The 25,220-nt window shown below is 47.0% G+C and overlaps 1 protein-coding gene across 1 annotated transcript; it reads left to right on the top strand.

Annotated features, from left to right (window-relative positions):
* The first annotated feature begins 10,131 nt into the window (after positions 1 to 10,131).
* Positions 10,132 to 25,148, top strand: TMEM120B (transmembrane protein 120B). The gene is made up of 12 exons (XM_075041305.1): positions 10,132 to 10,290; positions 14,636 to 14,754; positions 15,724 to 15,840; positions 16,613 to 16,672; positions 17,240 to 17,335; positions 18,400 to 18,489; positions 20,584 to 20,649; positions 21,615 to 21,676; positions 21,914 to 22,006; positions 22,423 to 22,487; positions 22,675 to 22,743; positions 23,701 to 25,148. The coding sequence occupies exons 1-12, from the start codon at positions 10,222 to 10,224 to the stop codon at positions 23,812 to 23,814; spliced, it is 1,020 nt and encodes a 339-aa protein (XP_074897406.1). The 5' UTR covers positions 10,132 to 10,221; the 3' UTR covers positions 23,815 to 25,148.
* The last annotated feature ends 72 nt before the right edge of the window (positions 25,149 to 25,220 follow it).

The following is a 25,220-nucleotide window of genomic DNA, read 5'->3' as shown; positions in this document are numbered from 1 at the left end:
CCTTCATTTGCTGAATCCCCTTGCAAATTTAAGACAGTGATGCCAGCTTTGCGTAAGTGATAACGTAGTCGGTATTTATTGCCCTGGATGTTTTTAGCCACCTGCTACAAGGGTGGGAAGGGGCTGGCAGCAAGAGGCGGGTGCTGCAGAGCTGCTCTGGCTGCAGCCTCCCAACAGCGACTGCAGGTCTTGGCGCTGACGGCTAGAGGCTGCTGCTCCCATGCGTCTCTGCTGCTGCTGCTGCGTTTGGGGATGAGGATCTTACAGAGTTCCGCGTCCTTCTCTAGACACTGCTCTATGCGCCTCAGAGTTTTGTCAGGTTTCTGGCAAAATTCAGCTTTAGTTTGTACAGTTTTCCCCCCCTGGCCCTTCACAGGACGTCAGAGCAATGCAGTTTAGCTACAACTATACTTTTTTCCAGCTGTACAGATTAACTTCATAAAGAGTAAGGTGGAAAATTCAACTGACTGCAAAGAAGGGGCTGCTGGCTGTCCCCGGCAGCACCCAGCCTGCCACCTCACCACATCCCGTTGTGTAATCTCCGCACCAGCTCTGCCGGCACAGCAGCACCCTGCCTGACCGTCACCCAGCCCCGAGAATGCCCTGGGTGAGTTCACCCCTTGCATCGACCCCGGCACCATGGCACTGCCCCGCACCAGGGTCCCCTTGCCGGCACCCTCCGGTGCAGCCGAACCATCCCCAGCCCCTCCTCGCCCTCACGGCAGTGTCTCTGAGCGGGGTGCTCAGGGCACCTTTTGCTGCTCCTCCCCAGCAAGAAAGAGCAGGGTGCCAGAGCAGCGATGGGAGCGGACGATGGGGAAAGCCCACATGCTCGGTTTGCAAAGCACCCTCGCGTTTGGCCCACGCTCTCCTGCCGTCCCCCACCCCAAATGCCACCCCATGGACACCAACCTGCGATCGATCGGTGCTGGCTGCATGGGCAGGGTCGTCATAGCAACTCTGCCAAACTCCTGCGCGAAGGGTTATGGGAGAGCTGCCGGAGAGCCGGAGGACCGAGCGGCTGCGGGCAAGAGGGATGCTGGTGGGACACGGGGGCTCGCCCTGCGCGCTCCACGGTGAGCACGAGGGATGGAGCTCTTCCGTGGAGCTGCCGAGCGCACGCTGCTCTGTGAAGCTGCGTGTCTTTGAGTTAAGGATTATCCAACAGAATATAAAATGCTGATAAGCAATGAGTGTTTCACCTCTGGTTGTTTTTTTTTTATATGCGCAGCAGCAGAAGGCTGGAAATGAAAGCACTGATTATGGTACTGATGGGTGACAAATAAATCAGCCTTGCAAATATCAGAAGAAAAAGGAGAAACCCCTGAAAATGCACGTCAGAGGTCTTAAAAGAGAAATCTGAATAATCCTAAACTAATTCCCTCACCCATTATGTTTCTTCTGCAGGCACGATGAGCAGGGATTGCCATTATGTTCCTGTGGGTGTCTGTGATAATCTTCTCTAACGGGTACTTAACTGTGCACATTTCAAGCACAAAACCAAAGTTCTCGTCTTACTCCCATGAGCCAAAAGCATTTGTTTATTCTCATCCTTTAAGCACATTTTTTGTGCACAGCACTGCAGGCTGGGTGGTAAACATTTTGAGGTAGGTGAGGAACCTTGGGTTGAAAAAAAGCACCTGCCTCTGCAGAGGTGAGATACAGCTCGGTCTTCCCTGATGGGTGTTCGTTTGCCATCTTCCATGTTCGTAGCATTGAAGGTGGCTTAAATGCTGCATCCATGCTCGGGTAGACAGAGGGTGTGCATGAGGGGGTGGTGACTACCGGGGTAAATGTCCAATTTTTGACTCCAAGCAGGGAAGGATCTTTCAGGTTTGATGGTGAGTAACAGTGAGTATCAGGGAATATAGCAAAGAGTGAAACAGTAAAGCTGTTTCACCCAGAACTGCCTCTGCTGCGGTCAGTATGGGCAGGGGAAGAAAAACACCTCCTCCCTGGATTTATTCCAAGTGTGAGTGTGACTGAAGGTGAATATTCCATTTCCCATGCCACGCGTGAGACTCATGGAGTGGGAGGAGACAACGGCGCTACCCGAGAATCAGAGGGAGAAGGAAAATGAACCGCCGGGACGGAAGAGCTGCTCCACACCCAACCTGCAAGCTGGCATGGAAATGGTGGAGAGAGATCTGTACTACAGGAAAATACAAACACGGAATTTCTGGTACTGAATTAGATGAATTGGGATGATGGCAGCCGCCGGTGAGCAGGTCCCAGCACCTCTCTGGCTGCAGGGGATGTGCTGACCCAGGTGGGTGGCTCTGCATGTCCCTAAATCCAGGGATGTAGGAGAGGTGGAACTTACAGAGTCTCCCTTAAGCAGGAAAACCAGACAGAGAACTATGGAAGTCGACCAAGTTAGGAAATACTTATACAAGAGAAAATATTTCCTGTTATTAAAAATGAGATGAAGATGTTCAGGAAGGATGTATTCACACTCGTTCATGTAAATGCATTCTGGTTTGGGGCAGAGCCTACGAATTACCGAAGACAATCGTTCCTGTGTTTTCCCATGGCCAGTTGTATGGGGCTAGAGTGGGGGACGGGGTTTGTGGAGGAAATGAGAGAAACCCAGGAGGGAGAAGAAAAAATGCTTACTGCAGCCCAAAACCTACAGCCTTAAATTACAACCAGAAATAGCCCCTTCTGGAAAAGTATTAATTATTTTGAATATTTCAGCCCCTATATCGTACCACACTTAACTGAGAATTTGTCAATTAAAAATAATTAGCTAACTCAGACAGTTTCACTTGTTTATTTTTAAACACCACAGGTTGTCTGAGGTTTTTGAACTGCAAGTCCAAACTATGTATCACCTAACCACAGCTTTTGCTAAGCACAAGTTATATACACATTAGAAACTCAATATATATTTGAAACCATTTTAGATGCAATAAAGACTTCAAAAGGATTAAAATAATTTGGCAACAAGTTAAAATTCACAAATTGGGACCAAGAACTGCCCCGCAGCTGCCTCTGCAAAAGCCTCTGTATCTGGATGAGATGGAAGGAAACACTTGGTGATGTCTCCATTTCTGGGTCGCTTATTTTAAATCCTTCTGCTCCAGGTCTCCATGTGTTTGTTATTTTACCTCCGTGATCCCAGAGTGGGTTATCAGCACTGGCTGCTCTTGCAGACCCTCCTGGCCCCACCAAGGTGGCTTCGCAGAGCCATTTATCTAGGAAGAGGCCATGCATGATTCCCATCTACAGTTTTCTTAGTCCAGGTACAAATATCTGAATTATATTTTATTATTTTGTCACTCATTATTATCATTCTGTACCTTTTTGTACTACGAGAGTACAGAGTGGGTAAATGTAAGTGTACTCTTCTCACAAAAAAGGCAAAACTAGACCATCTTGAAGAGAAGGCAGTGATATTTGCAGCTTTACCAGAAAGTTCTTTTGACTCACTGAACTGAAATTTTACTTTAAAAATGTCATTCCACTACAAGAGAAGGAATCCCCTTAATAAATAAGAAGTGTGGATAATTTTTGTAAAGGGTGTTGGATATGTAGAATATGTAATTCAGCCAAAGTGTGAGGTATAAACCCGAGATGACCCAGAAGTGCTCCAACCAAACCCCTTTCTTCTCCCAAGGGCAGTCATTTCAAGAGACAACATTGAGGCCACTATGAAAAGTAGGGTCAAAATCCAGGTTACGATGGACTAGGAGGAGAACTTGATTTTTCCTTGATGCAATTCCCCTTGTTCTGGCCTTTCCAGCCAAAATTTGGCCCCAGATCTCCTTCTTGGCTTTTTTTTTTTTCTTTTTAAATAGTTTTTTCTTTTTACTCTCACAGACATTGGTCGCTGCCACTGAGGAGCACCAGCAAAGCCTCTTCCACCGGGGAGTGATGGGGTTTCAGTTCTGTTGCTGTTCATACGGTTGTTGCTTCAGTTGTCTGGCATTTGATTAAACCTTACATTTATTAAGTCTGAAAGGAAGCTGTTAAATCAGTCAGTGTAAATTATGCTTTAACTTAGCCCATTATGCTGCCAATACAATTTGTTGCAACGGACTTTTAGCTCTCCATTTTCTTCCAGTTCGGACATACCAAAGAGCAAACTAAGCAAAGGGAGGATGTGTGAGGAAAACGCCCGGAAACATGCCATTTGTGGAGCAAGGTCCCATGACATGGGATGCGCCTCAATTTTTTTCAGTTTAGAGAGTAAGATTTTTTTTTAATTAAATAAAGCCAAAGGACCTCAGTATTCTACATCTGAAACCAATCATTTTTGCAATGAAAGGAGACAGCTGCTCTGAGCTGAGTTTGCTCTCACAAAGCTTGGGGAATCACCCAAGTGAAATGCCCAAACCAACCGAAAACTGTCAGAATCAATAATTTAAGTTTATTCTGGGAACTTTGTAGAATAAATAGAGAAAAAAAATTAGAGAAACATATGTTGAAATTCTTTAAAGGTGAAGAATGTGACAACAACATACTGTGGAAGTAGGATGCTCAGATGTGTGTTTTATTGCTGCTATATTCAAAAGAAAAGCCAGAGGAAGTGGTGGGAGGGTCTTGGACTCCGACCAAGCGTGTGTTGGGTTTAGCCGGATGAGCAGAGAGTGGGTGCAGTGCTGAAGGAGCTTCCCCACTGCTCTGTTTTTAAGAATTATTATTAGCACGATTTAGGAGGGATTGAAGTGAAAGGTTTGAGATGTAAACTTCACTGGTTGACTTCGGCTTAAGAGGCAGCCTTGTGGGAAAGCGTTTCTTTAAAACTCTTCCCTCCTTTTTGCTGGGAGCAGCTCTCTCAAGATAAAAACCATGTTGGTTTTACATCAAAACAACCTAAAGTAAGAACCCTAGGTTAGCTGACATGTTCAAGTGCTTACATATTCATGCAAAGTGAAATGTTGAAGTCCTTGAAGCTGATGCTTATGACATCCTCTCCCCAGGAGTGTCTTTTGCCACAGATTTACAGCTAATTGTCTCTACTTAACTATCTGCAACAGGACTGTTCAAACATAGGCTTCTGTTGCTAATTAGCCAAGTCACCGAAAGCTGAGAATTATTTACTGCACAACTGTAGAGTGCTTTGCAGGGATACTGTTTTAAAACAGGCAGATCAAAGTAGGAAGATGGCAGCAGATAAATTTGGCCATACTAGAGCTAATGCGTCACTGCAAGTCCTTAACGGAGGAATTAATCCAGATTACAAAATGAATCAGCAGTACCAATCTCCAGTTGAAACATGTGCAAGGTATTTTATTTATCATGGCTTACTGTCACCTGATGTTAGAATAGGGACTTACCCACATTTATATTTTGTCCTTTCAAGTTTGCACTGTGCTGGAAAGAATTGGTATTTCTAGGACAGGGGAAAAACATCTAAGGAAACAGCCTCAATTATCTTAAGAGAAAAGAATGAATGGAATCTGCATTCAGAAATAGTCTGAAGGGTGAAGGAAAGGAGCTCACATGTGACTGCACATATATAACTACATGTGCTCGAACAAAATTTAACGTCAGAAGAACAAGCAGTCACAATTTTGCTGTGATCCTTAACTTGATTTATTAACTCAATTTCTTTGATACATTTTCTGGCAGTGAATGGTTGATGAGGTGGGATTAATTAAGGCAAAGGCAAAACAGAGATTTCAAATTTGTAGATTTGCTGTGCAAAGGCCTTAGAAGATCTCTGGCAGCAAAAGCCAGCCATTCAAAAGCTGGAAGGTTAGATTTGCAAGATACCTAAAAAAATGTTGTTAAAATATTCAAATTCAGAGGAAAGGCACCATTCGTCATGTGTTGACACAAGTGAAAGACATATTTTTATAGCCTTAAATCTAGAGCAGCTGTCTCCTCCAGAAATTCAGAGTGATACAGTGATGCTGGGAAACAGGGAAGGAGCCCTCACAAGCCTCCTCCCGGCCAGCCTGCTGCTGGGGGCAGGACAGAGAAGACCAACTGACCAACTTCATGCCCAAAAGCAGATGAAGAAGGAAGAGCCTGTGCAACGCTCTTGGCCCAGGTAACACGGGTACGACAGTGCAGTGCTGTTGCGTGAAGGCATTGGAGTCTTTCTGTACATTTTAACTTTTGGGGTAAGTTGTGTTTAAGGCACCTACTTCAAGGAAGCCAGGAACCCTCTTTTAAGAAGCCTCTCACTGCTTAAACCTGCACAGCAGCATTTCTTGCCTCTGTAGAATAGTAAACTGAATCAAAATCTCATCTAAGCTGTGGCAGCAGAGGGAGGGATGGGGATGCAGCCAGACAAGGCAACTGCCCAGGTTTTGTTTGCTGTGATGAGTAGGGAGGCATCCTTGAAATTGAATATGACAACTGTACGTGACTGGGTTAATTAGCTGTTGACCAAAGAGCCTATGTGGTTTGTTTAGCAGGCTGTGAGGAAAGATATGCAGAAAGAACAGAGGAGGCTATCCTGAGATAAACCAGGCTCCAGAAAACAAGGCAGGGCTGTGAGAGCCCCATCCTGGGGTGTGCGCTCGGAGGAATTTACCCCGCGCTCCAGCTGAGCTGCAGAACCTGCTCCTAGTGCCGGGCAGGACAGGCGAAGTGTGGGAAGCCCCACGTGCCGGCTGCTCAGAGCCCCTCTTGCCATCTGGGGCCGAGCGGTGGGAAGCTGCCAGAGCTTTTCCAGGCTCCTAAAATTCCCTCTCTAAATCCTTTATCCAGCTGCTAAAAGAACTTGCAGTCCTATAATAGTCCAGTAAGGTCTTTGATTTTCCACTGGGTGCAATGGGTGCAGATCCTTAGGGGTACATTTTAGTCAGACAGAAAAAAATGAAACCTCAAGGTATATTACTCCTATATCTCTTTTCATAATGAGGGAATCTTAACTATATTTTTCCTCCAAGATAAACATTTAATCCAGACAGGACATGTAATGTGCAAAGACTGGATTTTTAAAATGTCTTTTCTGTAGGAGTTGCTCCTAGAGGCAGAGATGGACACTGGCCAGCAAAGCCTTACCAGACACAACCCCTGCTGCCCTTCCAGCTGTCCCTCCCCTGTGTCCCCAGCTTCAGGCGCAGGAAGAGCTGACTTAGGTCTACAGTTTTCCACAGGTATCTCTGGGAAGGCTTTCCAGATTAGTGCACAGCCTCTTACTTTTTGCAGGATCCATATTAAGGAGACCGCCAATTTGAAAAATCAGTGCAAAGTTAAATGGATTAACATTTATAAAGATTTTTTGACTCTCTTCCTTCAAGAGATCTAGTTTTGGAGCATGTTTTAGTTGTTGTAGAAATAAAAATTGCAAAAAGCCTGAAAACTGCAAGAGAAGTTGATAGTTAAATAAAATGAATGCCAAGAACATGGATATGGAAGCTTAAGTTACTCAGGACCATAAACTGTGATATATATTATGTGATTTTTTTATTTTATGACTCCTAACTCAGAAATCAGAGTACTTTTAAAATTGACAGATTTAATTAAAATCTGCAGTTTCCATTCTTAGCAAGTAAAATTATATCCACTATAATAAACAAATTCTCTAGTTCTAGTTTAAAAAAAACCAAACCACTGTTATCTTACCTTGCTTTGGTTTTATTCACAAAGATGTGATTGAAATAATGAGATTATACAAACAGCTATAATCTCCCAGGAGGTAGAAAGAGATTACAGGTAATTCTGAAATCTTTTGTAACAGCACAACATTAAATACTGCTAGAACCAGCTGTATGGCCAGTCGTGCTACACTCACATTATTTGTGTTTAATGAAATTCTTTTGTGTTTCAGTTTTAAAGAAAATACAGATCTCTTGAATGAATATTAATAATTAGCATGTCTTAGTTAGAAGACTTTGCAAGAAATCTTTTGAGGCTATAATTATATACAGCCTCAATAGGCATAAGAATTGTTCCTTGTCAAGAGGTGTAGGGAAGAGGTAGGAAAGTTTTGAATAAAGGTCTGGTGATCCCTCCGTGCAAAGCTGTTCCCAGGGCCAGCATGGCTCTGAGTGGGAAATGCACAACATTTCCTGCCTTTGTACGCACAGCACCTGCAGAAACACAGACTGCGGCCCTAATGAACATGTTGTCAGGCTGCAAAGTTATGGCCCAGGGCAAATATCCACGAGTGATATCAGGAGCTTTCTTCTGTTCTTTTGAGGCTTATATCTCAGGGGTGAAATGAAGAGTTTTAAGGATTATTTACAATTAAGACGTATTCTATAAGTACCTCTTCTTGAATGTTAGGATTGACACAAGCAGTCCTACAAATGTTGAAGTGTTTTTACTTAAATGTTTTTATTTAAAGGAAATAAGGGTGACATCCACAGAACCACCTGCTTTTAAGCTGACCATTCCTGCTAGCAGCGCAGACCAGGATGTTTGCTCTGGCCACGTGCAAAACGCAGGTGAGGCTCAAACCTGCAACTGACAGCAGCAGTCCCCCAGCTTTTTAGTCAGATCAACTGACATCTGTCAATCTCCTTGAGCACCTCATGACCCCCCAAGCACACTGGCACCCTCCAGTCTGGATCCACTCAGGTCTGCAGGAGGGTGTCAGCACCCCAGCTTCCCCTGAGCAGGAAGGGGTAAGTTATAGCTGCATTTTTTTAGGGCTTGCTCTGCTCATTACATCACACACGCAGAGCACGCTCCGTTCAAAGAGTGATGTAATGAGCAGAGCAAGCCCTAAATAAATGCAGCTACATCTTAGGGGTGGCTCTGTGATAAACTGAGCTGAGACGACAGAGTAACTGCAAAGGTGGAGGGATTATTTTCACATGGGAAAGGAAAATAATTTTGCTGGTAGGGACTACTCCAACCTTGTGGTGAACTGGAAAGTTTCAGCATGTATCCAGCGCAGAATTAAAGCTGTGACCCAAGATGTGATTCTTTCTCTGTAATCCAAAATCCTGCAGGCTTCCTGTAACATAAGGTCCCGTCACACAGGATTGTAGATAAATGCTAGAATCCAGGGAAAATTTAACACAGACGTAACACACTCCTGCGACATTTGTACTACGTTTATTAGTTTATTATTCTACTTCAAGATTATCAAGGCCTGCCACAATACATGTTTGATCTCTGGACAATCACAGACCTCATTGGAGGAACTGAAAGGACAATGCAACGTCCCGGTGGTTGGTGGCTCTTAAATCAGCAGAAATCCCCAATCACTGCAAGTTCTGAGCAGGTTTCTCTGGAAACCGAGCGCAGAGGCAGGCAGCAGGTCATCGACTGCATTTCAGGTGTCCACCCACACATGTATGAAAAGAACATACAAAAAGGGCATGAAGCAAGCAGACAGCACTAATACAGACCTCGAAAAGGACCAGGGACAGCAAGCACACTGAGGAGGGTCTCTAGACCATATGTTTTCCGTTGTTTGTGCCAAATCCAAGGAAACGGGATCCTACAGATACTCTTTGTGAAAAGACAGCATTGCACTCAAGTTTTTACTTTAGCTTCAGTCCTCCTCATTGTACCTTTTAATTGCTTCCTTTCCCTTCCTTTTTCCTTCCACTTTGCCCATTTCAACCCTTTTGCAACAAACCCACATCCCAAGAAGCCCAGTACGGACGTTCACAGCCTTTGCACCTCCCGTGCATCACCCCCCTGTCCTGTACCTTACTCTCACCCTGAGCTGCCTGGACCAGGGCTGCCCACTATTGCACTTGTACAGCCCAGAGGCCACCAGGCCCGGCTCCCGGTTTGCCAGTCCTGCCGCCAAGCGGGTTATTATTATTATAGGAACAAAAAAGATGAGGCATCGTCTCGTCATTTTATCTTCCTGATAGTAACGACCCGCCGCGCCCTGGCCCCAGGCGAGCTGCCGGGCTGGGTCCGCCTCAGCCCAGGTGTGTGGTCACCTCAGCCAGCAGGTCCCTCTGAGGGGACCGTCCCCCGCGGCACGGCGGCTCCGCCGGCGCCACACGGAGGGTTTTATCTCCACCCTCAGCCCCACCGGGCGCTTCAGGCGCTGCCACAACACGAAGGGACCCGGGAGAAAGAGCGGGGGACCCCGCGGGGGTGACCGGGGCCAGCGCCTGAGGAGAAGCCCCCGCCTCAGGCAGGACGGGAGGACGGGACACGGCGGGGCGGGGCGGCGGGTGGCGCGCGCCACCGCGGCGCCGGGCCCAGCCCCGCGCGATGACGTCAGGGGCGCACGTGGCCCCCCGGGCCCGGCTGCGGGCTCGCGCCGCCGCCGGCAGAGCTCCCGCCGCCGGGTCCGCCGCACCGCGCCGCACCGCACCGCGCCGCGCCGCGCCGCGCCGCGCCATGAGGGTGCAGCTGGAGCGGTGCCGGGGAGAGTGGCGGGAGCTGGAGGAGGAATTCCGGCAGCTCCAGGTGAGGCGGGGGACGGGGAGGGGGTGTGGGGCACCGCGCCGGTGCGGCGCGGTGCGGTGCGGTGCAGCGCTGCGGGGTGTCGCGGTGGACCCGGCTTCCCTCGCCCTGCGCTGCCTTCCCCGGCTTTGCTTTGCATCGCTTTGCTGCGTGAGGCGAGGGCACCGCGCCGGGTTCGCCCGCAGGGCTTCCACACACCCCCCCCCCCCCCCGCGCCCTCCCTGCTTCCCCCCGCCGCGCTGCCGCAGGCTGGGAGGGGGCCTCGCAGGAGCGGGGCCGACAGCGTGGGGTGGTGGTGGGGATCCCCACCGCTGACCCCTTCCCCTGGCAGGTACCCGCCTCGGGGCAGCCTCGGCAAGATGCTTCCAGGGGTGCGGGAAAGGCTCGCCCCCTCCTCGCCGCACCCAGGAGAGGCCCCGGGTGGGCAAAGGGCCACGCGTGTACGCCGCCTTCGCCGCAGACCCCGGGGGGCACGCACGAAGCGCAGCTGTGCGTGGATGCACATGCTTGCACAGCACCCCAGAAACGTCGCTGGGCCCCGGTACCCCCAGGCAGGTGCTACGTGTGTGCGTGGGACAGCCCAGAGCGAACCGCGGCCGTGCCCCGTGGACGGCTGATGAGGCACCGAGGGGACGCGGTGCAAGGATGGAAAAGGCGTGGGTTTGCGCACCCGTAGTGTGGCAGAAAGAGCAATGGCAGTAACACCTGTGCTGCGAGCATCTCCTGGATGGAGTCTGATTTCACGTGGTGGGATACAAGGGGTTTCGAGTGCTGTTTATCCGACTTGCAGAAGCGTGCGGAGGGACAGAAAGACCTCGGAGCAGCGGCTGAGAGCTGTTTCTGCAAAATGTTTTTACCTCCAGGAAACCTGCCCTTCCCTGTATGTCATCAATGCTGCACCTATACACGTGCTTTAAATCTTTAAGCCAGTTTTAAAACACGACCGGCTGTTCTTGCCCTGTGTGGCTGTTAGCCTCTTTTAGGCTGTTAAACAGAACATGCGCCACAAAAAAAAAAGTGTGATTTCCAGATTTAGCTCCATGTCTTAAAAGTCAATTCAGATTGTACGCTTGTTAACAGAAGGAAAGGTGGTGGTTGGGCGTTGGGGGGGAGCAGCAGCTGGCATGGATTTGTTGATCACTTGTTTGCTGTATGTGCCAACCAGCCTTCTTGCTGAGCATGTTGCTTAAGTCTGACCTAAACCACAGCAAAATGTCAGACTTATCCCTGCCTCAGTTTCCCCATCCATAAAAGAGAAGTAGAAACACTTGGTGGGATAGCAGCTGCTGGTGGTATGAGGTATCATTGCCCAGTGGGTAGTACTGTAGAGGTGAAAAGTTGGAATAACATCCATTATATGAGAGCTTCAGGGCTCACAAACAGAGTTTGTATCTGAATGCAGCATTGCAGAAGAGGGGAACACGGCACTGTCATGATGACATGACTTGCTCCAGCTCTGTGAGATGCTGGTGGTGCTTAAATGTGCTTTGGAGGAAGGCTCTGTGCTCCCAAACTTGATTCAAGTCAAACTGTGATGTGTTGGGATAGAAAACCCAACTCTTCAGTAAGAAAGTACTTCAATATGGGTGTCTGCTCGTGCTTGCCCTTGCACGTGGCTTTTTGGACACACTCACAGCATCTCCAGCTCTTGAGGAGCCTAGTTTTCCTGGCAGCAGCTTGACCCCCCCTCCACGACTGCATCACTCCCCTTCAGCGCCCTTTTTGGCTGGCCTGACTCTCCTCTCCGGCTGGAAATGTTGGTCTGGGGTCACGTGGGAACTGCTTCTTGCATTTCGAAGGAGCTCCCTGTTGACGTTTTTCAAGGTATTTTGGTCAACCCCACTGAAGGGGTCTCTTGTGCAACGCCAACAGGGAAGAAAATTGGTGGTGGGCAGATTGTGTGTTGAGAGCAGTGCCGGCCCCGTGAGGCAAAACGATCTCTGTTTCAATGCACTCCTGCCCTGTCTTGTATTTTATAAGTGCATTGTAAGTTCTGGGTCAGGGGCTGTGTCTTCCTTCTCCTGTGGAGGAGGACCTTGGACTCTGGTCATAGCTCCTGCCCCTGACGTGCTGGGTGGCTGGCATGGGGCATGTGGGGCTGCACTTGTATTTGGGGAGCTTGAGGGGCTTCGAAGGGGCTGATGCTGCCATGCGGCAGCACTGAGCATCCCCTTGGTGCAGCGGGGACCAGCCGTGAGATGGGGTTGGGGGACATCCAGGTTTGCAAAGCACTTCTAACCAGCCACATCTGCAGATTTTTGTTGTTTGGGTTGCTAGGGCAGCGCCTCAAGCTCGGGGCTGTGGGGCATTGCAGTTTTGGGGCACGAACATGAGAAAATGCAAGTTGCCCTGCAACAGCTTATTAATTTAAACCTTGCGTATGAACATGTAAAACAGATTTTGATTAGAAAAAAGCGCTGAGATGGCTCCCCGTGAATGTGGCTTGAGTCCTGCAAATGAACAAGCGCTGACCACAAGCAGGGCTGTTGTGAGTGCAATGGAAAATAGACCTCGAGGTAACTACACAAAACATCAAGCAGTTGCAGCATGGGGCTGCCATGCTGAGCTGCTGCCTGCCCTTAGTCTGCGAGCAAACTGGGCAATGCAATTTCCTCTTGCAAACTGGGCAATTGTGGTCCTGGCGCTGTAAAACTTGTAAACTCAGGTGCAGAGACGACTCATGCCCAGGAGCTCTTCAACTCAGGGCAAAAATACTCCTCTCTGTGGTGCATGCATCCTTTGTTTTTTCAGCATGTGTTGTTCTCTACATGGAGAGCGAGTTGTGGCCAGACCTGACCCTCCGTGCACGTATTTGGCCTGTGGGCTATAGGTGTTAATGTAAAGGCAGTGCTGAGCTACCTGCGCTGCCAGTAAGTCCCCTTTTTAAGCAATCGCCTCTCTTGATGAATAAATAACTTCACTACTAGCAAATGTTAAGTTCTTCTAAATACCAGTGTCATTTTGAAATCGTTATCCTGATGTTTTTGGCTAGCGGTAAAAGTTACCAGCTCTCAACTCGCCTGTCTGTGTTTCCAATAAATACTTGAACACTATTTTGGTGAAGAGCTTCTCACACCCTTTGAACCAGTCTTTTTAAAGACACTATTGCATGACATCTAGAGAAGCAGAAGAAGTTACTGTGCAATCCAATGACCCCGAAGTCCTGCCCATGCTAAGCAAAGCCAAACCCATCCTGAAAGGATGAGAGCTGCGGTGCCTGGACATGGTTAGTTTCGTTATTAAGGTTTTTAAATCAGACACCAGAGCTTGTTTTGCATTGCTGCTGTAAGTAATGAACAGCTAACAGGCAGGCCCCAACAAGGAGGAGAGCAAAGATTTGTTTTGTATGGTTTTACCACCATGTTTATGCTTTGGGAAAACTGGTGGTAATTTTTTGTGGTCGTTGATGTGCCGGTAGATAAAGCAGCCGTGCAAATAGCCATTTAACCTGTGCCTTCATTTGGCACTAACTCTGCAAACTCCGTTTTCCAAGTTTTTATAGATCTTAAAATTTGCCCTGAGGGCATTGCTTGGGGTCTGGTTAGCCCTTCCTGAGGTCTCCTTGCACTTGAGAAGGTGGTGAAATCACTGCAAAAGGCGGAAAAGCAGAGCATGTTTATTCCCATGCAGTGGGAAAGGTGTGAGAGCAGAGGCACCTCTCAGTGGGCTTGCAGTTGGTTAGCGTGTCCTCGTTACGGCCAGTCAAACACTAATTGGGGGCTTCAGAGGATCAATGATCTGTGTTAAAGAAGTTCCTCTCTAAGAGCATCTAATGCCTTGGCATCCCAGGGAGGGGATGGGTTAAGCTCTTAAACCAGAGTCAGTAGGTTGCTTGAACATACACGGGGTCAAGATGGCAGTGGTGGCCAGGAGACATCTAAACCCCCAGGCATGGATTTGTGGCTGGTTTTGTGCCTTCCCCCCCACCCTGGGTCCTCATATTTCTTCTTTTTTCCCCAGATTTAATCTGGCTGGGAAATCAGAGTTCCTGCTCTGAGATTTAGCCACCCGTTTGATGGGGACAGATTGGAATCACGCAGAGGATTAGGGGCTTTGTTACAGAGTGAAATGGGAAAGAGGAGCTCCTGAGTGGGAAAGCTCCTTAGAAAGAGGAAATGAGACGAACATAGAGAGGATGCTCTTCCTTTTGCAAGGGTTTCATTAGTGTCCATTTAAACCATGTTATATCTGTGCTGGTTTGGCATCGCCCCCTCCTTGCTTGTTCACAGGGGTGCCTCTTGGCTCCCAAGAAACCAGGGGTTTGCTTGTTTCCTTCAGAGTCAAGGACCAAATGCAATGTGTAACCTAGAAGGGCTCTTCCTACCGATCATCTCCTCTTCTCCTGCAGGAGACACACAAAGTTTACAGGCAGAAACTGGAAGAAGTCACCAGCTTGCAGACAGCCTGCAGCAGCTCCATACACCGGCAGAAGAAGACCCTAAGGGATCTGAAGCACAGTCTGCAACGGTAATGGGAGACCTGGAGGGTGGAGGAGGCAGGGATAGGATCTTTCACTTTCCCAAAGGGCTGAAATGTTTAGATTTTTAGCATTTTAATATGCAATCTGTGTTGCTGTTGTAATTTTGCTCCGTATTATTCTTGAGTCACCTCCATCTATCACAGCCAGGTAAAATGTTTGTAACCCTGTGAGAGATGAAGTCCTGTAAATAAAGAAGATCTCTGAGGGAGCCTGTGTGGGTTTGCATCCTTGCAGTATGTGCCATACGCTGCAGGACTGTGCAGCTTTTGGTCCGTGTGTTTTGCTAGGTGGGCAAAGCTTTGCTCCGTAAGCTGTGCATCAATCCTTGAACCTGAAGGTGTAACCTGCTCCCAGGTAGATTTACAGGAGGGAACTGTCTCTGGCTGCTTGGCTGATCCCCGGGAGCCACAGGCTAAATTCCTTGTGTGCAGGTCTGAATACACCACATCCAACACCACGGGTTGTTAATGCCACTGTGCACTGCTCTCTGTTTTACATTAATTGGTAAAACCTCAGTTTGTCAATAAATCATCAGCTGTGTGTTTTGTTACATCCTGAAATATTTCATGCCTGATGAGCTGCAGCCTCTGCAAGGCCAGGGCCTGAAACTGCGCACAAAGTTCCTAAAGTGGAAGAGTTCCTGCAAAAAACCACAATATTCCCTAAGTGCTCTGCTAGGGAAGAAGTACGCAATCCTGTCACTGAGCTGAGATGAAGAAAGAAGCTGATTTATAAACCAGTTGGTTGAAATAGCCTACAAGGACATAAACAAGGCACTGAATAAAATCATGGCTAAGCCAAATGGTGCTGCACAAATACAGGAGTGAAGTGCGCAATGGCATCAGCTCATGCAGTTAGCTTTTTAACAGCATGGATTTTATGATAACGTTATTTTCCTTTAAATAAAAAGGAGGTAAAAACATAAACAGGAATATCTCGTTTCTGTGTTCTTGCAGGTGCAAGCCCAGAGCAAGTCCTGAAGAGTTTGCTCTCATTCAGGAGATCAGCACCCAGATCAAGGAGAGGCAAAATGCCTTCTTTGACATGGAAGCCTACTTGCCAAAGAAGAACGGGTATGTGCTTTGCTGGGGAGGCGTGTGCTCCGGGAAAGCTGATTTTTCAAGTGTTCGCAGCGGTGTTGTTCCCGGAGGATAATGTGCATGTTGAACAAATACATGTAAAACTGGATTAGTCATAAATCTCTTGCTGAGCTGCTGTGTCAGTTGGACACAGAATTCATTAGCTGGAAGTGTATGTAAATGTACTGCATGTAGGCAGTACAGGGGTTTTTGTTAAAATAAAAGTAACCCTGCATTGGCGAGAAGTCATGCAATTCACTGTTTCACACTGATGTTTTTCCACACTGTGCTAATTTTTTAAAGACTAAATCAGCATAGGAATTTTCTCACTTTTCTTTTTTTTTAAATAGTGCTTATAACCAACTTAAAATTTTTACTTTGCTCCCTGTGGGGTTGCTAGGACATATTTCTTTGAGTTGTCAAGGGCTGTGTGATGCTGCAGCCCCTCGGAAGTTTCTATCAGAAATTTTTCTTCCAATTTCTCCCTGTTATTTTTGGTTTTGGACTACATATCTCGCCCTTAGACTGTAGTGCAGAAAAGGGACCAGGAAAATAAACCTTTTCTCTAACTTCTTGGAAATGCTGACCAATCTTCCCACATTTAAATCCTCTTCTGTCGTCTCTCTCTCCAGTTTGCCTTAATTAAAACCCACAGCAAACGTGGCTTTGGCAGATAAACTGGTCTCTTCAGCTCTGATCTGGGTCATCCTGTGGCGTTCAAATAAAATTACTTACTTGGGTCTGCTCTTGTTTTTTTGTCTTCCAGCTTGTACTTAAATCTGGTGCTGGGAAACGTGAACGTAACTCTCCTGAGTAACCAGGCAAAGTAAGCGAATGTTTCTGCACGTGTGAATTTGAGTTTCTCCGGGGCCAGCTGTGGAGATGGACTGAAGTCCAGAGATGAGAATGGGTTTCTCTTAGATCTGATAAAAGATGAAATGTCAAGGGTGAGCAAGTTGGACCGTGACGCGGGGCCAAGCTAACGCTTCATGTAGCTCCAGTGGATTCTGTCCATCACTTGCTTTTAAGCCCAGCCCAGCCTGTTGCCTTAATTGGGGAGGGGGTGGGGGCGGAGAGTTGCGGTGATAAATGGTATTGCGACTTCTAGGCATACAGTGCTCCAGAAAATGGAGGTGTTGTGTTTTTTTTTTTAAATCCTGTCATGCCAACCCAGAAACCAGTTCTTACGGATTTAAGCTGTTGTCTTGCAGTATAATGGCCATGCAGGCAAAATGCTGCTTTTCACCTCTGTCTGCTGGTTTTCTAAATGTTTCAAGCAAAACTTCTGTCTCTGGGTTGGCATGTGGATTTGTATCTGGTTTGAAAAAAAAGTGAAGCCACGTTCCAGTAAAACACCCATTTGTGTCCGTAAACGGTGGCTCTTCCCTTCCAGGTTTGCCTACAAGGACGAGTATGAGAAGTTCAAACTTTATCTGACGATAATCTTGTTACTCGGGGCCGTTGCCTGCAGGTTTATTCTCCACTACAGGTAAGCCTGCATTTTTATTTTTAATTAAGTATTTTGAATAAAAACATGCTGGGTTTGAACTAACTGTTCTCTTCTGTTAAGGACTGTGAGACAGGCTCTGGCAATGTTTAGGCTTTGCGTAACTGGACAGCAGGATAACTTTTGCATCTCTTCTTCAAGGCCCTGGCAGGCCCTGTATTTTTGCTACTTGCTTTTCCTTGTTTAACTTTTTCCAGAGTCTCTTGTAACTAAGAGAAGTCCAACATCATGTTTCCTGATCTGTCGTTTTTCTGGAGTCGCGCTGTGCTTGGGAACGAGCAGTTGGTTTTGGTCACGGCTTGTCCCAGGCAGGGGCCGGTACCGTGCTGCAGCTCTGGGGTTGCAAACACAACAAGGGAGGATTTGCATGAAATTATCAGACCTGAAATGTTATCTCTAGGTCACGATAAAGTATCTGAGCACCAACAAGCTTCCATTATTCAGTTTTGCTTAAAAACCAGGAAAGTGTTGGAGCCAGACACTTCCATTGAGGTCTCTCTGGGTCTGGGGTGAATGCAGGATCATACTGAAGAACAGTGCTGCCGTACACAGAGGCTGCCCCAAATTCCTTTGGCTTCAGGGGTTTGCAAATGGCAAAATAAAGGGGTTTCCCCCCCCCCCCCAGAGTGTAATGCTCTTCTGCTCTTTTAGTTGATTGGATTTATATAGATCTCATGGAATCTCCTCATTGAATTAGCCTGGAAATGCCACTCTAAATTGGATCATCCGCTGCTTCCATGGTGCTTTCTCTCCTTCAGAAGGAATTAATGTCATCTCTGCATACCTGCTTATCAGCTCAAGATCTGCAGTGTTATATCACAGGGCACTTCCCAGAGGAAAGGACTCTGAGCCTGATGGTGCTGTTGGTGTGTGCAGCTCTGCATGTGGGTTAGAGATGTTCAGGACTGGGGCTTTGTGTCTGTAGCCTCACTTGGGCAGGTTTTCATTTGCCCAAGGGGAGGGAGGAAAAATAGGGGTTTTTTGAATGTGTCTTTATAATTAACAGGATTTTTTTTTTTTTACTGTGTGTTTTTTCTGTTTAACAGGGTGACAGATGAAGTGTTTAACTTTCTGTTAGTGTGGTATTACTGCACGCTGACGATACGGGAAAGCATTCTCATTAGCAATGGATCAAGGTACCTTGCCACCTGCAAAACTATTTAAAGGATGAAATGTCCTTAAAAGAAAAACGAGCAATAAAAGGGGATTCAGCTTGGTGCTGAAGCCCAGCAAATCCAAGATGCTGATGCCTCTCTGCAGGGTCTCTTGTCTCCGTCCCCCTCCCTGGCTGCTTTCGAGGGCAGATGTGGCCACCTGAGGCCATCTGGGGAGGGAGGAGAAGGTACAATTCCTAAAAGTCCATAAGCTCTTGGTCCGAAGTGTTGGATATTTTTTGTAGCTATGGGTTAGTTGTAGATGTGGTCTGGGGTGTAAGTGTGTAAGTGTTTTTGGTCACTGCCACATCTCATGGAGTGTGTGACTACATTACAGTCGTATCGAGGGAAAGTTGGTGGTTAGGGGATAATTGTATAAAGAGCTGGGAACACAAGTAAAACCCTGGGAGAAGTTAACTGCAAGATGATCCTTACTGCAAGCCCTCGTTTCTTTATGGCACCCTTAGTAGGGATATCCTAAGGCAGGGTGATGAGGTCCTGCTGGTAAATCACTTCTGGACTATCTCTCTTGGGTCTGGGTTGAGAAGTTGCCTGAGTTTGCACTTGTGTGCAACCTGGAGTCTGGTGTCAGATTTTAGCAATAACCTGATGGCTGCATGTCCCTGATTTTCATCATCCAGATAGGCTGGTGTGGGGAAACTGCAGCAATCACCACGTCTCTTCCCGTGCATGTCAGTTTGCTGCTGGGTGACTGGCTGCTGCTGCTGCAACATTTGCAGCTCCCTGTACCGTTAATTAATGGGGCTTCTAACTTGTCTTGTTTGGCACCTTTTGGGCAACCGGCATCACGTTAGCCCAGCTTCCCACATTCATTCTTGCTCTGCATGCTGCTCAGAGAACTTGCACACTCCCTTGTAGTGGTGCTTGTACAGGGGTGGACCAGCACTTGTGTTAGTGGCAGGAGTCAGTGTTGTCCTAATTAAGTAGCATTATCTAATGATCAGCTGGGAGCAGCTCACAGCTCCTTGTTCCAGCCAGTCACTTCCCTCTCTGAAGCCAGTTGCTTCCATGATCTCCTCGAAATGGGGACAGGAGGGAGCACTTCTGGGAGTCTTGTCTTGACATCGCTGGCTGGATGCTTGTGGTCCCCACTCCTGATGCAAGACGGGGTTTGTGCCTGGAGGCAGGCACCAGTGTGGCATGTGCGGCAGGAAAATCAGGCCCTTCCTCCTTTGTCTGGGGGCAAAATCTTAAAAATGGGCTGATGTCTGGGAGCTGCTTGAGGACACAGTGTCCAGCGCTGACTGTGGGCAGCAGGGATGAAGCAATCTCTTCTGCAAGCTTGGCTGCTGCAGGCGTGATGTCTTGTTTTGGGGTGCTTTCCAGAGAGGAGGAGGGGGATTGCTGTGGGGCTAGAGACAAAAAGGAAAAAACAGAGCATGGGGGTGTAAAGTTGCTTGCCTGAGGCCAGCAGAGAAACAGCTGAGCCTGGGCTTGCTGTATCTGCAGAGCTTGGTCGCAGCAGCTCGGGTGCTGTCTTGTGTTAGAGGTCACACATCTTTGATTGGAAACGCCCCAAGTTAAGCCATCATGTTGGCTTAGTTTCCAAAGGAGTGCCATCCCTGGGGCAGCTTTTCACTTCTTGATTCTGCCTCGCCACATCTTTTGCTCACTTTACTGTAATTTTCTGAGCTTTCTGCAGCTTTCGTGTCTGAAAGAAACAGCCACCTCACAGGAAGGACTTGGAAATGTCACTTATTTGCATGGCACGGAAAAAAAAAGGGTGTGTGGGCTGAAAGTTGTGCATCATTAGTCACCGCGGTGCCTCGTGCTGCAGGGACTGCTGCTTCTCGCTGTGCTGGAGAGCTCGTGGGAGCATGCGAGATGTGCGCTGGTCCTGAGCCTCCCTCTTACAGTTGTGGATTCTTTCCCCCAGCTAAGCCATATTGCCAGGGCAGTGCTCCACAGCACCCCTTTGGCTTGAGTTGGGCCATCTATTTTGTTCCCTGTTCTTCCTCCTCCCCCAAGTCAGGGTAAATTTTTTTGTCTGTAAAGCCAGACTTACAGTGCTAAAATCCGTGTTTCTTGTCTAACTGCCACGTTTTTTCTGTTCAGGATCAAAGGCTGGTGGGTGTCTCATCACTATGTCTCCACATTCCTGTCTGGAGTAATGTTAACGTGGTGAGTCTGCTCTCGCCTCCTCAAGGTGCTTCAAGCCTGTTTCGTGGTGTTTGCATCATCTGAGCATTTAAATCCAGTGTGACTATGAAGCTGTGGCCACATGGCGAAGCATCAGACTTAATATTTGTCTGATGTTACAGGTGTTTTCAATGATAAATACAACACTGCAAGTTTGTATTTACATTGCTGATTTCAAAAAAAAAAGAAAGAAACCCAAACCCTAAGCTGTAGTTGTGCTGATGGTAGCAAAATCTCTGCAAGTCTTTCAATTTCTGTCTCTGTAACTAAGCAAGCAAGCAGCACTTTGCTTTAGAGGGAGGACACCACAAAATTAATCTGTTTGGTGCCTTTACTGAACCCAGATTACAAACAGAGTATAAAGCCAAAAATGCAAGTTACCTTCCCATGGGTGGTGGTGTTGGTCAAACAGCAAACAATGCACCCCGCGTACGGTGCCTGTGCAAAGTGTCTCAACTTTGGCATGAACTGATTAGTTAATAATTAAAAATTGTTTTAAAACAACAAATGTTTCTGCTCCTGAATCTGTAAGGGGACAACATCATGGCTGGAGCACAAGGTCCCCTGTCCTCTGTGTATCCTGAACTACCCTTAGGATAAGGAGCACAACCACCCCCTGCTCCACCACTTGGATTCTTGATGCAGATGCTGCTGAACGGCTTTGATCGCTGCCTAGAGAAGACGGCGATAAGCAAATGAATAAAAGGGGGCAGCATTTGTACGTGTTGGAGAAGGGAAACCTAATTGATGAGAGCGTTTCCTACATGCCAGAGTTGTGATGTGCAGCTGTAGCACCCTCTCTGGGCTCCCGATGGGGTGGAGTGGGCTGGGTACCAGCTGCTTGCTTCGTTTGCTAATGGGATCTGGCTTGGCAGTGAAGGGGAATAGCGCGCTGCATCGTATGCTTTTTATCAAACAAATTGACCTCCTTTATATTTTGCTTTCAGGCCAGATGGACTCATGTATCAAATGTTTCGCAGTCAATTTTTAGCATTTTCAATATTTCAGAGTGAGTATATCTTACCTTGCTAATTCATGGGGTAAAATACTTTTGTATGGTACGTGCTTAGAAGAAAACACTTCTGCTTGGTAAATACTAGAGTATTAAACTGTAGAAATATAAAGATAGCATACAAATATAAACAATAATTAAATGCTGTTGGATTAAACGTTATTGAAATAGTTTGATATGTTTATCATACTTCTGAATAGCCAATGCAATGATGTTTTATCTCTCCTTCTCCAGGTTGCGTTCAGTTCCTACAGTATTATTATCAAAGGGGCTGCCTTTATAGACTCCGTGCTTTGGGGGAGAGAAACCACTTGGACCTTACAGTAGGTGAGGTTTTCTGCAATACTTTCTTTGCGAAGTTTTTGCACAGGTTTTAGATGCAGTGATAGGGAGAGAGCTGTATGGTCTTCTGAGAGCGAGCTTTGCAGAGCTGCCACCCCCCTGCCCTGCTGCCTATGTCCTAAGGCAGGAAGGGGAGCGAGGCGTTTATCCCCCTCCTTGGCTCGGGAGCAGAGGGCTCTGGTCTCCGTCAGCTCTTGAGAAGGTTAAGATGGAGGTTTTGGTCATCCCCATCTTCATCCTCCTCCCATTACCACACCTTCAGGTATATATTTTAAACTGGTTGGTTATTGTGGAGCTGGATGGGAATAGCCCTTATTGGGGTGGTCTGGGTGGGGAGGGCTGCAGCTCTGGTCCTGGCTCTTCTGTGCTCACTCTCTGTCTCTTCTGTTAACCTTTTCCAGAAGGATTTCAGTCCTGGATGTGGCGGGGGCTGACGTTTCTCCTTCCCTTCTTGTTCTTTGGGCATGTAAGTTGGGCAATCCTTTTCCCCCATCTGTGGCGCAGGGCCTGGGTGGGTCTGCCGCTGCGGTTGCAGCACCATAAAAAGGTGCTTTGGATCACACGCACCCATGGCAAATGTTTCTAAGGGGGTTTTTTTGCTAGTAATGAAATTGTGGTTTTGGTTTTTTGTTTGTTTTTTTTTTCCTTTGTAGTTCTGGCAGCTATATAATGCAGTCACGCTTTTTGGATTGTCGAGGCATAAGGAGTGCAAAGAATGGCAGGTGGGTGTTGGTTCTGCTCAGAAAAAGCACGGAGCAGGAGAAGAGGGGGTGTTTAACCACATCCTTAAAGGTACTTGGGTATCTGACCCCATCTAAATATTTCAGGATGATGTGGCACAGAGCCTATACAAGAGAACTCAAAATAAATGTGAGTTACCATAGGGAAGTTTGCACCCACGGGTGACCACACAAACTGAAAGGCAGAGCGTGTAGGGGAGGAAAATACATGTGGGTAAATATCTCTCCATATTGTTTGTGTATATGGGCATTTAATAGCAATGGCTGTTGAGTTGCTGGTGGTTCTTTATGGCTGATCCATGAGTTACACATACAAAAATACGATGACAGTGGATCACTTTAAAAACATATTATCCGCTTTATTGCCCCACTTCTAGGGATCCTTCCAGTTGTTTTCTCAGTTGCTGTCACCCATCAAACATGCCTATCCCTTTCCAACTATACAGTTGTTCCTGTAGATCCAGATTGGACCACATCACATGTGCAGTGGTGCATTTACTGTGACGGTCTTTATTTTGGTCAGATCTTGCTGTAACTTGTGTGCTTACTTTGTTCAGGAGGAACACACCTTCCCGCAGAAACGGGTCATTCCCTGACACCTGTGCCACTGCAGTTCAGTGCACGTGCTTGTAGCGTAATGTTAATCCGTTAGATTGGACTTAATGATTTGATTTTACTGTCTGGTAGAGTCAGCGGTGTTGAATATAACCTGTGTTGTAATATTAAAAAGTAGTAAATGCTACTTAAATAATCATGATAAAAATATACTTCCCACACAGCTGGATGCATGGATGTGTATTTGGCTACAATCTTCTCTCCTTGGATCTCTGTGCTGACAGATCCCTAGACTTGCCAACCAAGCTGCACCAGAGCTCACTTATATGTGGCCAAAGTGGTACCCTCAGCTCTCACCCTTTTTTCCCCTTCTTCTCCCCTCAGGTTTTTGTTTTGGCTTTCACGTTTCTGCTGCTCTTCCTCGGGAACTTCCTCACTACTCTCAAAGTGGTGCACACTAAACTCCAGAAAAACAAAGACAAAATGAAGCAGCTGTGAACCCCCCGTCCCCGGTGTGCTGGCTGCCATCCCCCTGCCTGCAGCAGGCGCTGGGTTTGGGATAGATCCTGCTAAACCCCAGCAACACGATGGATGGGCTTGGAAGGACTCGTCTGTCCCCGTGTTTGGTGAAGGATATGGACTCTGCCAGCACAGACTCAGTATTAATGCAAGCATGGCTCTCCAGTCTGCAGTCCTGCTATTTATGTACATTTAATACAAAACGTGTTTGCTTTTGGGGTTTTTTTTCTGTATATAGAGCAGCATACACCTGCCTGGTGAAGTGCCAGCATTGGGGGAATGTGGGATCTACTGTAATTCCAATTCTGGAATGATATTTAACACTTTGCAGTTTTATTATTTAAATTCTGGGTATTGGATTTGCAAAGGTTTATGAACACTCCAGGTTGATCAGTCATACAGACTGAATGCTGTTTTAAAGGCATTTGTTGAAGGCATATTTTCAGTGGCAATACTAACCTGTGTGTACTGTGAAAAAAAAAAAAGCCCATCTTTGTACCATACTGCTGCTATATACACTTTTAAAAAGCTATTTAAAGAAATCCGCTTTTGAAAACAAAAACAAGCGAGCAAAAGCAGTTTTTAAATGGCAGGGAAGTCTCCTAGCCCTCTTCCAGGGAGACCAGGTCATCTGTCCAGGCCTGGAAAAGACCTAAAATAAACCATTCAATATGCCACTGCTTCAGCCTCTTTTTAATAACAAATACACTGCCCTTCGGGTTGTTTTTTTGAGACACTATTTTTCTTTAAAATATCCTTGATCAGTGTCAGTAAGTGCAGTTGCACTTCAGTTTCTGTTTTCAGTACTCTTTGTTCCCAGTGCTGTTCTGGAAAGGGGAGGACAGGCTCAACAGAAATATTAAATACTTTCTTTAGATGCTGCACTTGTACCAGTAATTAAGAGAATGTAAACACTCATTCAGGAGGATGGCAGAGGACAAATACTGACTGCCGTCCTGCTTAACTCCTTGTGCTGCTTGAACTTAAACTTAACTCATTCCAATAAGCTTGTTTTGGGTGCTGTAACAGCTGTACCTCCCAAGGCCAGCTGCAGTATTGTGAGCTGCTTTAGGCAGCATCTTTCCCAAAGGTGAGGGCTTCCTTTGAGCTAGCACAAAGGCCAAATTGGACATGTGCTTTGGCAGAGTGATCTGAAAATGATGCCCTTCTCCCAGTAAGCGTGCTCATGAACAAATATATATGCACTACAGACTTGAAATGGTTTCATCAGTTCTTCTGTTGATGTGAGGCTAGCAAAATTACCTTTACAGTGTCACTGTCCTGTGGGCATGAACAATAAATTGCAATTTGCATATTTTGAACAACTTTCACACTAGTTGGGCTGTATCTTGCTATGTTAACTTTCAACTTTTGCACACCCTGTG

Source organism: Buteo buteo, chromosome 11, assembly GCF_964188355.1.
Source record: "Buteo buteo chromosome 11, bButBut1.hap1.1, whole genome shotgun sequence".
Classification (NCBI taxonomy): Eukaryota; Metazoa; Chordata; class Aves; order Accipitriformes; family Accipitridae; genus Buteo; species Buteo buteo.
Note: the sequence above shows the minus strand (reverse complement) of the source record. Positions and strands in the feature narration are given on the sequence as shown.